Below are 13,297 nucleotides of genomic sequence, written 5' to 3'. Positions count from 1 at the left end.
AATTACCCGAAATGATATTTCCAAGTTTTCTCCTCCCCAGATATCCATGCCACTATCATACTGTCCAAGTTCATGGAAATACTGTCTGTTCATGGCAAACAAACCTCCAGCCATTGTTGGTGACCTCGAAAAAGGAAAACAATTACTGTACTCATTCCACAGTCAGTTTACCTACTACTTCTGTTTAAAATACTCAGTGTCATTTTGGAACATAACTAATAAAAATTGAATTAATGATTATGAAACATGTTATCCAGAATCAGAGTATGAGCCAGGCCATACAACTGCATTTGCTAGATTGCTAATAATATGCTAGTAGCTGGCATACGAAGGCTACTGTTCTAAGTCTCAGAAATTCTTTTCCTATTATAACCATTTCTGATAGAAAGCCACCTGATATGGTCATTCCTTCTGACAATCTCACAGGGCCTTGGGGATCAAAACTGGGCTCTAAGGTCCACCAAGGAGAGATCTGACAAACATCACACATTGGGAGTTGGATTCACACAAGTTAGACCAGTGGCTCTCAACTGGGATGACTGTGTCCCCAGCGGTCATTTCATAATGTTTAGAGCATTTTTAGCTGTCACATCTTGATGTGTTTGTGTGGCAGGGTGCTCCTAGAATCTGGGCTGAGGTCAGGGATTCTGCTACCTATCCTAAAATGCACAAGAGGGCCCCCTACAACAAAGAATTATCTGGCCTAAAATGTCAGTAGTGCCAAGGCTGAGAAGCCCTGTGCTGGACTGAGAAAAGCCGTAGACTGGTCCTCTCAGGGACTCGAGCTAGTAGCCAGTCCGCTCACTTCCTAAAACTGGATAGAGGGGAGTGTGGATTCTAGTGGCCCAAGCTGCCTGCAGAAGAGAAGCAAAATTATCTCTGCAGGGAAAAAACATCATCCCAGGTATGAATGTATTTCTATAATTTTTCATACATCATGTCTGGCACTAAGCAAAAATAAATAAGCAACAAGTAAATAACCAGGCAAATGGGAAGATAAAATCATATGAAAGTAAAATGAGAGAAACAACATACAACAGAAACAGATACGCAGGGGTTTCAAATGTGGAATCACCAAGCAAAGACTTTAACTGCTCAGTATATTCAAAGAAAAAGACAAGGCAGAATTCAGCAGCAAATTAGTTACCTCAAAAAAGTAACCATGTTTATACATATCCAAAAAACACTTTTTAAAAACAAGACCAAAAAAATGTAAGCAGCCAATGAGAAAGAGATTATCTTAAGGGAAGCAAAGTAAGACTAACAACACTGACTTCCTGTCTGAAATGGTGAATGCCAGAAGGTTCTTGAATGATGCCTTCAAAAGCTGAAAGAACATGCATGTCTGCCACTGCCAACCTAGAACTGGATATTGAGTAGACATGTCCTTCAAAACAATGCTGAAACACAAGGACATTTTCGGAAAAACAGAGGGCTAATCACTAGGAGGTCCAACTCAAGGAACGACTAAGAGTGTTCTTCAGCCAGGATGAGAGCAATCCTGGATAGAGCCTGCAGCTGCAGAAGGAACAGGGTAACATAAAGGGGAGATACTTGCGCAAGCCTGTGTGAATACTGCTATGTAAGAAATGGCTTCTGGGATTTAAATTATATGGACAGCAACAATAACAAGTAAATTGGGAGAAAAATAACTGAAACATGAACATTCTGAGATCCTGGCATTGTTTGGAGAAAGTACCAATTTTGATCACACTCTGGCAAATCAAGAACAAATGTTGCATTCTTTAAAAGTTAAAATACAGGCAAACCTCTCTGAATTCAATCTACATAAGAAATTTTTAAAGAAAACAAAAATAAGAAAGAAAAGCAGATTTATATTACAGAAGATGAAACACAGATAAGAACATAAAATAATTCCTATACTATGACTTTAATAATTATACTAGCAGGAATACAACTTCAAAATCCTAATGAAAGCAAAGGCTTACGTATTAATGTTTTTCACAGCATCACTCAGGTTACCAAACAACTGAAGGTAAGTTAGTGAACAGTAAATACACCACGGTGTTTGACATACCAAGAGCAAACACCACATGGGGCCTTCCCAGGGCTTCCTCTGCAATGGTGGCGTGGTCTGTCTGCCTTTCTCGCAAGGCTCTAAGTCCTTGAGGGGACATATGGTATCTTACTCAGAAATCTTTCCTTAGGACTTGGCAGACTGCGTACAATTCAATACATACTCAAGAATTTTTTAATGTACAAATTAAGTCAACACTTTTGCTCCTTACAAAGGAGGAATTATCTTTAATATCATTTTTTTTCTCTTTTAAGGAAGCACTGGTAGGAATTTTTCAAAGGAGCGATCTTACTTTATTGGTGCAGTGGCTCCCTCCGCTCCTCCTAGCTCAGAAAGGGGGACAAGATCCCATTTGAAGTGCAGCCCCCAGTTGAAACCTCCGCGGACGACAGGGGACGAGCTGTAGGCCAGCGTGTCGGCGCTGATGATGTCGATCACTGGGCACACCACGGTATGCCGGTCCTCACGGATGGCGGCCAGCAAGGGCTGCAGCCACATCATATTCACTTCACAGTGGCTGTCCAGGAACACAAGGACTTCTCCTAGGGAGGAAACCACAGAGGCTCAGGAGAGTGTTGCAACACTCAATTTAGGCACAGCCACCCGTCCAATGGGATGATGCAGTGACACAGCATGAAACACGACTGCCACCCTGCCAGCCCCAGATGGCTTAACTGCTGCACCACACTTCACTGCTGCTGGTCAGCAAGGACGTCCCTCAGCCAGTAACGCTGCGAGCAGTGTTCTGCTGTAGTTGAGGGACCCATACAAATCACAGGTGCGCCTCTTGAGAAAACGGACAGGCAATTCACTCTCTTCAGGAACAACTCAACCCTCTGGAAGGCCAGATATTGAGTATTTCAAGATGTTTTGGTGCCATGACAGTGCCCAGTTGTGTCGATATTTTTCTTACAATTATTTTAATCAAAATATTTCGAAATTTAGCACACACTTATAATACATCTCTTTGCCTCAGTAAACAGAGTACAGAGAACACAGCTGCCTTCTCACTGGTGACGAGGAAATGCACTGTAACCATGGCTGGCTGCTGCCACACAGCAGTTCTCCCGAAGAGAGGGAGGTGCAGCCGGGGGCGCTGTCGGGGATGTCTCTTGCTCATTTCTGTTTCTTCCATCTCCCACCTTTCCTTTCTACTGCCCCCCACCCTCTTGGCTTCAGTGGCTCTCATCTGCCAATGGGATACACCTTTCTTCTAGCTAGCAAAATATAAATCATCAACATTTTATCCTGCACTTTAAGCTCCCCTTGATAAATGTGAGCAGAACTGAGGATTTTTTTTTTTTTTTTTTTTTTACATATAATTTCAAATTTAAGAGCTCCATGGTTCTTCTGAGCAGTTGAGAAACTTAGAATCTCATCATCAGGTCGCATTGTTGTTTTTCTAAAAGTGCACTCGTGAAATGTATCAAGACTTTACATGAACTACTTAAAACACCAGATGTTATTTATCCAACTTCAACTAGTGATAAAAGCAGTATCTCAGTTTTCAATGATGCCCGTGAATCAGTCCCGCAGATCAGTGTCTGTAAACAGTCTGAAGGTGTGGGAACGCAGGCAGCAGGCAGCTCTCCCCGTCACTGACCTCCCACATGCACATCAGTGGGGGTGAGGTGGGATCAATTCCATCACGATTGCTTCGAGGAGAAAATGGATTCAGAGCTTTTCTTATTCCAAAAGTGTTACTTTTTCCAATTAACACCAATTTAACTAAATGAAGACTACACCTGGTCACAGTGAACCTGAAACAATGACTTCCGCGCAAACTGACTTGCTTCTGACAGATCCTAAACTATATCTGAATGAGGACCTGAAGAGATCATAAAGGGAAAAAAACCTATATAACTATTGCTATCTAAAAACAGTCAATTCACAGTAAACATGCATTCTAATGGAACCATGTTTTGAGTGGCTTAATACTGAAAATACCCCATAATTTTCACTCTGTTGCTTTGCCTTGAGTAAGTCCACATAGTCAATTCAGTAAATCTTTACATGACTAGAAACCTAGAAAAAATAGTCTCACAAGCCTTGAATTCAGTCTGCATCCACTGCAGACGGGATGTAGAGGAGCTGCTTCTCTTTTTTTGTTAATTGCTTCAGGTCACTGTGGGCTTAAGAGAAAGAAGAGAAGACAGATTCTAGAAGTGAAGTCCTAGTTCAGCCCAGCACAGCCAGTGGCTCCACAGGGGGAGCGGCGGTGCGCAGTGCCGACCACCACGAACCCAGTGGCAGGTAATCTAGAAGAGCGTGGAATACAGGAAGGACTGCAGTAGACGCTGTCACTGCTAGGGAATGTCCCCACCAAGTTCCGTCATTCTCAAATGACTTTCAAAATTTTTTTGCCATGTCCATGCACTACCTGCAATATCATACACCTAACATTTTTAAACAGATTCATTTGTTTTAAATTTATTTTAAATTTATTTTAAATTACAATCATAAATGAAACTCAGGGAGACCAATTACACATAGGTAACCATAAAACGAAATACAACAGAATCTATAATGTAATTGAAGACTAACCAGATATATTTTCTACAGAAGACTGAAATTGAGATGTTATTTCTTTTTAAAGGGGGAGATCAGTGTATGATGGAAAGGTTTTAAAGATATACCAGTAACAATGGAGACTTTCTCCTTGATGGAATCAGAAGAATTAAGAGGGAATTTTAAAGAAAATGCCTTTTATAGTTACGTAAGTCAGTCTTACATCTGTTTACCAATTAAAGTAATGATGTGTAGCTCCAGAGGGATGCACTCTGCACTAAGAATTAAAAGCATAATTCAACAGTTTGGGTTCATACATTTTAAATTTTGTATTTAAAAACATAAAAGTTCAGTTACATTTTGGTCTGGGCTTTTCTGCTTATATAAGTGAACAAGATATAAAATCTATTTGAGGGGCAATAGCTATCAAAAAAGCATCGCTATGAAAATAGACACTGAGGATTTGAGAGTTCAGCCCCCTGCACTACGTCCACTACGTGCTTTGGGGTAGCAAGCAGGCTTGGAGTTATGAACAGGCCTTTCCCAAACAGAACAAGCCTCATCTCTCCTGCTGGCAATGTCCATTTGAAGCACCACTTTTCATAGACTTTGCAGAATCAGGACAGGTGCTGAGGCTCGAGCCCTTGTCTTCCAACACCAGTAGGGCAAAGCTAACAAGTGATACCTGTGGCATGGGCCGCGCCAATCATTCTTCCTCGAATCAATCCCTCACGCTTTGTATTTCTTATGATTTTAATTTTTCCAGGGAGGTATTTTTGGACATATTCATCTAGTTCTCCTTTCAAATCATCTGAAAATAGAGTCCCACAATTATTCAAGCTGTATGAGACATATATAAAGACACTTTACAGCTATTCTAAAGTTGTATCTAGTACTTGCTAAAATTCACAACAAACTATCAATAAAACAAAATACAGAATATTATTTTAAATGAGTATTGTAGCTTATCCTGTAGGAAGAAAAAGGAAGGAAAGAAATGAAGGGTAAGAGCTGGAATATTAGCCAAGAGGAATACTTACTTTAGTTATAGACTTATTTGTATCTCCATAGAATCAAGCATAATACTTTGCATAAACAATGTTTGGAATGAGTATTTCGAGTGCATAAATGCTCAGCTGACTGTATATAAATCACATTGAAAACAAAGAAAATGAGATATAAATGCCTTTTATTACAAAGGAATTTATTAAGTCTTAGTCAATTTCAAAGTATTTAAGAAACTTCTACTGCCCCTACCAAGAATAACAAGAACAGCATTGAATATGTTGTTTTATTAATTCAGCATCTTTCTTCTAAGGTTGTTAAATATTTTTTAAGGAATTCTATGTCATTCACCTGTATATTTCATAATAACTTGAAAGATCGTGTAAGATAATAAGCAGTAATTCTTTCCATAGTTAGTATACAAACCACCCCAAATTATGAATTTTTCCTTTTAGGTAAAATAGCCACAAAGTGAAAACCAAAATACAAGTTGACTTAAAAAAAAAAAAAACTGCCGTAAATTCTAGAAATCAGTATTAACCAATCTTCTACTTGGTCCAGACTCAGTTAGGTTTTCTGTTTGTTTGTTTTTAGCCAAGGTTTGAGAATTTTGCTCCCATGAGTCTCTGTCCATTTCTTTACCATCTATATTTAAGTATACTGATATACCAACTCTGATGTTGATACAAGTGGCACTTAAGAAATGCCTGAGTGCGTGAAAAAGTCACTGGCATACACCTACACCACTGTGTTTCTGCAGGCTGCTGTCATGAAAAGAGCAGAAGGCTTGGAGCTATGCAGACTACAGGTCTCACTTCCACTCTACTACTTAACAGCTATGGGGTCCTGAGCAAATTACTTAATTTTTATACTTCTCCCTCTATAAAATGGGCTTCCAGCCTTTCTTGCAAGGTCACTGAGAGCTGAATGAGCAGTGTAATAAAAAGCCTTCTATCCTGTTTGGGTACACAAAGCCATTCTTAGCAAGAGTCTATGTCGAATTAAAGAAAGGCGTATAGAATATAGAGTATGTAGTGAACCATAAAATACTGGCATTCAGAGATGGTTGAGGAGCTATCAGAATGTAATCCACTTTTATCTGGGGACAATCAGTGTAAGAGACTTAATAGAGAGGCATAAGCCAAGGCATCATGCCAAGTGAAAAAAGTCCATCTCAAAAGGTCACATATTGTGTGATTCCATTTATATGACATTCTTGAAATAACAAAATCAGAGATGGAAACAAAATCAGAGAGTCGTGGTTTCAGGGACCGGGGAAGAGTAGAGGAAAGCAGGAGGTGTGACTAGAAAGAGGCAACACGAGGGCCCTCCAGGTGAGGAAACAGTTCTGTATCACTGCAGTGAGGGTTGTGGGAGTCCACCTGTTGACAGAAAAACCCTGGACCTCACACACACTGTACCAATGTGGATTCCTGGTTCTGACAGGGGAATTTTATGATGGAGAAACTGGGTGAAGGGCACACAGACTGTCTTTGTAACTTCCTGTGAATCTACAGTTATTTCAAATAAAAAGAGGTGTGTTTTTTAAAGTAAGCCACGGGCAAAATTTCAAGGGCCAGATTTGGTTAGCATAGTTTATAAGCAGGTTACAAAGATAACGGATTTCTTCAAACTTATTTGTAGTCAGCCCAGCTGTGACTGCATGCGTAGGATCCCTACCTACCACGTACTGGAAAGTTCAGCTGTGTTAATGTTTGTCAGTGCTGTAGTGACCGACAGCCTGCATCCAATGTTACCAGTTACAGCATTCCTTACCAAAGTCACTATCATCATCCACAAGGATGATCTCATGAAGCAGGTGTGCTGGCGTGCGGTCTATGACACTGTGCACTGTCCGAAGCAAGGCAGAAAACGCTTCATTATAGAAACAGATAACAACACTAGCAGCTGGCAGGTCAGGTGGGTAGAACTTTTCTTTACATCTGTAAAGATAAAGATGAAGAAATTCTGACATTTTAAAAGGCGCAAGTGGTTTAGATTATTATTCACCTACAGATTTACTGTCCCCTTGTTCACCCTCTTCCCTTTTTTTTTTTTTTTTTGTGAGACAGAGTCTCCCTCTTGTTGCCCAGGCTGTAGTACAATGGCACTATCTCGGCTCACCGCATCCTCCACCTCCCAGGTTCAAGCGATTCTCCTGCCTCAGCCTCCCGAGTAGCTGGGATTTCAGGCATGCCCCACCACGCCCGGCTAATTTTGTATTTTTAGTAGACGGAGTTTCTCCATGTTGGTCAAGCTGGTCTCAAACTCCCTACCTCAGCTGATCTGCCCGCCTCAGCCTCCCAAAGTGCTGGGATTACAGGAGTGAACCACCATGCCCAGCCTGTTCAGCCTCTTTCTAACATTATGGGAACAACAATTTTTTTTTAAAAGCATTTACAAAAACAGTACAGTTTCTTCTTCAAGAGTTTACATTTTGTTAGTAATGTCTCCCTCCTATACCTGTTATCTTGTTTACTTTTGGATAAACTTTTTCTTTTTTTGAGATGGCGTTTCGCTCTGTCGCTAGGTTGGAGTGCTGTGGTGCAATCTCGACTCACTGCACCCTCCGACTCCCGGGTTCAAGCGATTCTCCCGTCTCAACCTCCTGAGTAGCTGGGATTACAGGCGTGAGCCACCATGCCCAGCTAATTTTTGTATTTTTAGTAGAGACAGAGTTTCACCATGTTGGCCAGGATGGTCTCAATCTCCTGACCTCGTGATCCACCTACCTCACCCTCCCAAAGTGCTGGGATGACAGGCGTGAGCCACCGCATCCAGCCGGATAAACATTTTTTAAACTTCAGGGTTTTTTTTCTTTTTTTGGAAGAGAGGTTACATAAAAATGTAAGTTCTTTTTACCAAAATCACGGCAAGTGTTTCATGCAGCACTCATAAGCTGACACCCAGCTTTTCCTCAATGAGGTTTCAAAAGGAAACAAATATAAAACTTTATATTTGAAATTTTTTTGCCCAATAATAAAAAAGATTTGAATAAATTATGATATACCAAGATAACAGAAGAGCTTCCATGTAACAAATCATTCTAAGCAACTATTTGGAAAAAAAGGGTAAGGAGCTTTAAGCAACATCAAAAAGCCATGAACTGGCCAGACGCAATGGCTCACGCCTGTAATCCCAGCACTTTGGGAGGCCGAGGTGGGCGGATCATGAGGTCGGTAGTTCGAGACCAGCCTGGCCAACATGGTGAAACCCTATCTCTACTAAAACTACAAAAATTAATCAGGCGTGGTGGTGTGCGCCTGTAGTCCTAGCTACTCAGGAGGCTGAGGCAGGAGAATCACTTGAACCTGGGAGGTGGAGGTTGCAGTGAGCCAAGATCACGACACCACACTCCAGCCTGAGCCACAGAGTGAGACTCCATCTCAAAAAAAAAAAGCCATGAACTTAGAGAACACAATCCAGAACCTGAATTATTTCCCAGGACACACACGACCCCTCCAGCATCTGAGCCCTGCCTCCTTCCAGCCTTGTCACCTTTCTGCAGGGACCACTCCAGTACTATGCCCCCATTTCCCCAAACCCTATCACAGCCCTTACTTATGTGTTACCGCCAGGACTTGTTGACTTATTTGCCTCTCCTGCTAGACTCTGAGCCCTGAGAACTCAGAAACTACTACATTTGTTTGTTTCTTCCAGGGCTCAAGATGGCATGTAGCAAACAGAAGGTGCTCAACAAATGTCTGTCTGTCGAATGACTGACCACATGCATGAAAAGCCTTTGATGGAACAAAAATAATGAAACAGAAAAGTGAAATGAGAAGTAAAATTCTTCACTGATTTTAATTCCTGTTTGCCACGAATCCAATCAATAAACATTTAGAACAAACTTATACTCAGGTTATTTAATTAGCACCTTAGAACAAACTTATACTCAGGTTATTTAATTAGCACCCTACTCTCCTTCCCCAGGTGATCTGAAATGTTAAAGGAGACACAGCAAGCTCTAGGACTCTGTTGGTACATCTCAGACCATGTGGCTTCACATATAACACAAGTGGAAATCTGTCTCAAGTTTCCTAGTATGCTGAATAAAAGGCTACACTGGGAAATAGGAACACCATCCTCGTGACCTCTTACACAGACACTAAAAACATCGTGTTGTTAAAATGTATTTGCAAATCCGATAAGGCACATACGCTGCATTCCTTGTGTCTGGCACATCTCTGTGGTAGCCCAAGCGGTTACTGATAAGCATATTAAAAGCATGTTTCTGATAGCCCAAGTCTCTCAACTCCTGATCGCGTTCATTAAAAATCATACCTGCAAAAGAGTGAAGTGAGCGAATTAAATCTAGAAAGTATCACCAGTTACTGTTAATGATATTACGATCTTAAGAAAATGCTGACTTTGTCCTATTATAATCTCTCTTTTCTCAAACTTAGGTTATCTCCAGGTTGAAATCAAATTCTTGTCAGTTTAGGTAAAGCAAGTGTGTCTTAACCATAAACACCATCTGCTCACAAGCCATAATCTTTTTTTCTTTTTTTTTTTTTGAGACGGAGTCTCCCTCTGTTGTCAGGCTGGAGCGCGGTGGCACAATCTAGGCTCACTGCAACCTCCAACTCTCTGGTTCAAGCGATTCTCCTGCCTCAGCCTCCCAAGTAGCTGGGACTACAGGCGCTGGCCATCACGCCCAGCTAATTTTTGTATTTTTAGTAGAGACGGGGTTTCACCATGTTGGCCAGGACGGTCTGGATCTCCTGACCTCATGATCTGCCCGCCTCAGCCTCCCAAAGTGCTGGGATGATAGGCGTGAGACACCACGCCCGGCCACAAGCCATAATCTTAATAGTTTATTATATTCAAGAGAAAAATTTACCTGCAACAAGGAAAAAATTTTTTATAATTTTCCATTAAAGCAATAGATTTTAGAACCCCAATGGCCCTCAACAGGCCTCACTTACATCCAAGTTTTTATAGGAGTCTCTCTGCAGAAAAAGGCAATTGATAAGCTTTTTTATAAAAAGTTTCCCAGGTCAGACACAATGGCTCACGCCTGTGATCCCAGCACTTTGGGAGGCCAAGGCAAGAGGATTACTTGAGCCCAGCCTGGGCAACACAGCAAGACCTTGTCTCTACTACAAAAAAAAAATTAGCCAGGCATGGTGGCTCACACCTGTAGTCTCCATGACTTGGCTACTCAGGAGGCTGAGGCAGGAAGATTGCTTGAGCCCAGGACATCAAGGCTGCAGTGAGCCACAGTTGTGCCACTGTACTCCAGCCTGGATGACAGAGTGAGATCCTGTCTTTTAAATTAAAAAAAAAAAAAAAAAAACCTTCACAGTTTCTGGTTTAATTGTCAGGGAATTCCTCCACAGGCCTAATCAAAGTCACTATAATATTAGGCAGGGTGTGGTTGCTTATGCCTGTAATTCCAGCACTATGGGAAGTCAAGGCGGGCAGATGGCTTGAGGTCAGGAGTTCAAGACCAGTCTGGCCAACATGGCGAAACCCCATCTCTACTAAAAATACAAAAACAAAAACAAAAACTAGCCAGGAGTCGTGGTGCATTCCTGTAGTCCCAGCTACTCAGGAGGCTGAGGCAGGAGAATCTCCTAAACCCAGGAGGCAGAGGTTGCAGTGAGCCAAGATCGCACCACTGCACTCCAGCCTGGGTAACAGAGCAAGGCTTTGTCTCGAAATAAATAAAATAAATAAAAGTCCATTGTTTTAAAATAGTAGAACTCTGTTCCTTTAATACGGTGCATGTTTTATGAATATCTAGATGTAAAGGGATGAGATATAGAATGCAGTGTTTCCGGCCAGGCATGGCGGCTCATGCCTGTAATCCCAGCACTTTGAGAGGCCGAGGTGGGTGGATCATGGGAGGTCAGCAGTTCAACATCAGCCTGACCAACATGGTGAAACCCCTTCTCTACTAAAAATACAAAAATTAGCCAGGCGTGGTGGCACACGCTTGTAACCCAGCTACTTGGGAGGCAGAGGCAGGAGAATCGCTTGAACCTGGGAGACGGAGACCGCAGGAAGCCAAGATCATGCCAACTTGGGTGACAAAAGCAAAACTTTGTCTCAAAAAAAAAAAATAGAATGCAGTGTTCCCCCAATTTATTTGAACCCAACTAATGTCCCTAAATCCACTTTGAGAAACATTATATCTTAATATGCCTTCTCTCTGAAACTGTTTCAACTGCAGTTCATCCTTTTTAAACACAAAACAAACCTCCACTAGCATTTTATACAAGGAGAGAAACTCCAGAAGAGAAGACACTTTGGTGATGACCAAAACATAAAATAAATAAAATTAAAATTGCTTGATACCTAGCACCCAGAGCAGAGCCTTGCACAAAGAAGAGTCTCAATAAATACTCCTTAATTCAACAAGTATCAGAGGGTGACCTCATGCTGAATACTGAAAGAATCATGTTCTATTATAGGTCTCTTGATGAAAAGATGCCATATGAAAAGATTGTTTTAGCTTACTTTTCTTACTCCCCTGCTCAAATAAAATTGTAGCCAAACCTCAATTAACATGCCAGAGGACCCTTTTCGATTAATTTTATAATTAATTTCAGATCAAATGAGAAAATGTTTTTAATTTTAAATTTATTGTTGATTTTCTTTTTTTTCAAGACAGGGTCTTGCTCTGTCTCCCAGGTTGGAGTGCAGTGGTGCAATCTCGGCTCACTGCAGCCACTGCCTCCTGGGCCCAAACAATCCTCATAAGTAGCTGGGACTACAGCCATGTGCCCCCATACTCAGCTAAATTTTAAACTTTCGGTAGATACCACCTAGGCTGGTCTTAAACTTCTGAACTCAAGCAATCTACCAGCCTCAGCCTCCCAAAGTGCAGGGATAACAGGTGTGAGCCACCACGCCTGGCCAATAATCTTTCTCAAATGTACCTTTTCATAGGTTCCTTTCCCTGCTTGTCCATTAATTCTCTACTCAGAAATCTGCATACTTTTAACTACTGCTATATTATTTATACTAATTCCTTCTATATTAAATGTATTTTACATAAGAAATTTTGGATTTTTCATTTAACTGTGATAATTATGCACATAACATAAAACATACCATTAGAGACATTTAGTACATTCTCAATGCTGTACAACCAGCACGATTATCTAGCTGCAGAATATTTTCAGCAACAAAGAAGAAAACCCTATACACATTAAAACAGTTATTCCCATTCTTCCTGTTCCCCAGTCTCTGGCAGCCACTGATTTGCCTTCTGTCTCCATGGACCTGCCTATTCTAGACATTTCACATAAAGGGAACCCTACAACATGTGACCTTTTGTGTCTGGCTTCTTTCACTAGCATAATGTTTTCAAGGTTCATGCATGTTGTAGTATGTATCACAATGTCATTCCTTTCTCTGTCTGAATAATATTCCATGGTACGGACAGACCACACTTAGTTTATCCCTTCATCAGTTGATGGATATTTGGATAACATGTTGTCACCTTCTGTTTACTGAGAATAGTACTGCTATGAACACTGAGTACAAGTTTTTGAGCACCTGTTGGTAATTCTTTCAAGTACAAACCCTGGAGTGGTACTGCTGGGTCATGTGAAATTCTACGTTTAACTTGTGGAGGAACTGCCAAACTGTCTACAGCGGCTACACTATTTTTCATTCCCACCAGCAACGTCTGAGGGCTCCAGTTTCTCCACATCCTCACTGTCGCCTGTTACTCTCCTTTTTAAATTTATTATTATAGCCCTCCCAGTGGGTGTCAGATGGTTATCTTGTTGT

The 13,297-nt window shown here is 41.2% G+C and overlaps 1 protein-coding gene across 4 annotated transcripts in view; it reads right to left on the bottom strand.

The window, feature by feature from the left end:
• GALNT11 (polypeptide N-acetylgalactosaminyltransferase 11) overlaps positions 1 to 13,297 on the bottom strand; it is an 82,168-nt gene that overhangs the window by 12,096 nt on the left and 56,775 nt on the right. For all 4 annotated transcript variants that reach the window (XM_023225363.2, XM_023225368.3, XM_023225366.1 and 1 more), the window contains exons 3-7: positions 9,712 to 9,835; positions 7,328 to 7,494; positions 5,232 to 5,357; positions 2,331 to 2,580; positions 7 to 124 (exon numbers count right to left, since the gene is read on the bottom strand). In XM_023225363.2, coding sequence (XP_023081131.1) covers positions 7 to 124; positions 2,331 to 2,580; positions 5,232 to 5,357; positions 7,328 to 7,494; positions 9,712 to 9,835 — 785 coding nt within the window. The remainder of the gene's footprint in view (positions 1 to 6; positions 125 to 2,330; positions 2,581 to 5,231; positions 5,358 to 7,327; positions 7,495 to 9,711; positions 9,836 to 13,297) is intronic.

Source organism: Piliocolobus tephrosceles, chromosome 8 (assembly GCF_002776525.5).
Source record: "Piliocolobus tephrosceles isolate RC106 chromosome 8, ASM277652v3, whole genome shotgun sequence".
NCBI lineage: Eukaryota > Metazoa > Chordata > Mammalia > Primates > Cercopithecidae > Piliocolobus > Piliocolobus tephrosceles.
This window is presented reverse-complemented; position numbering and strand designations above follow the sequence as displayed.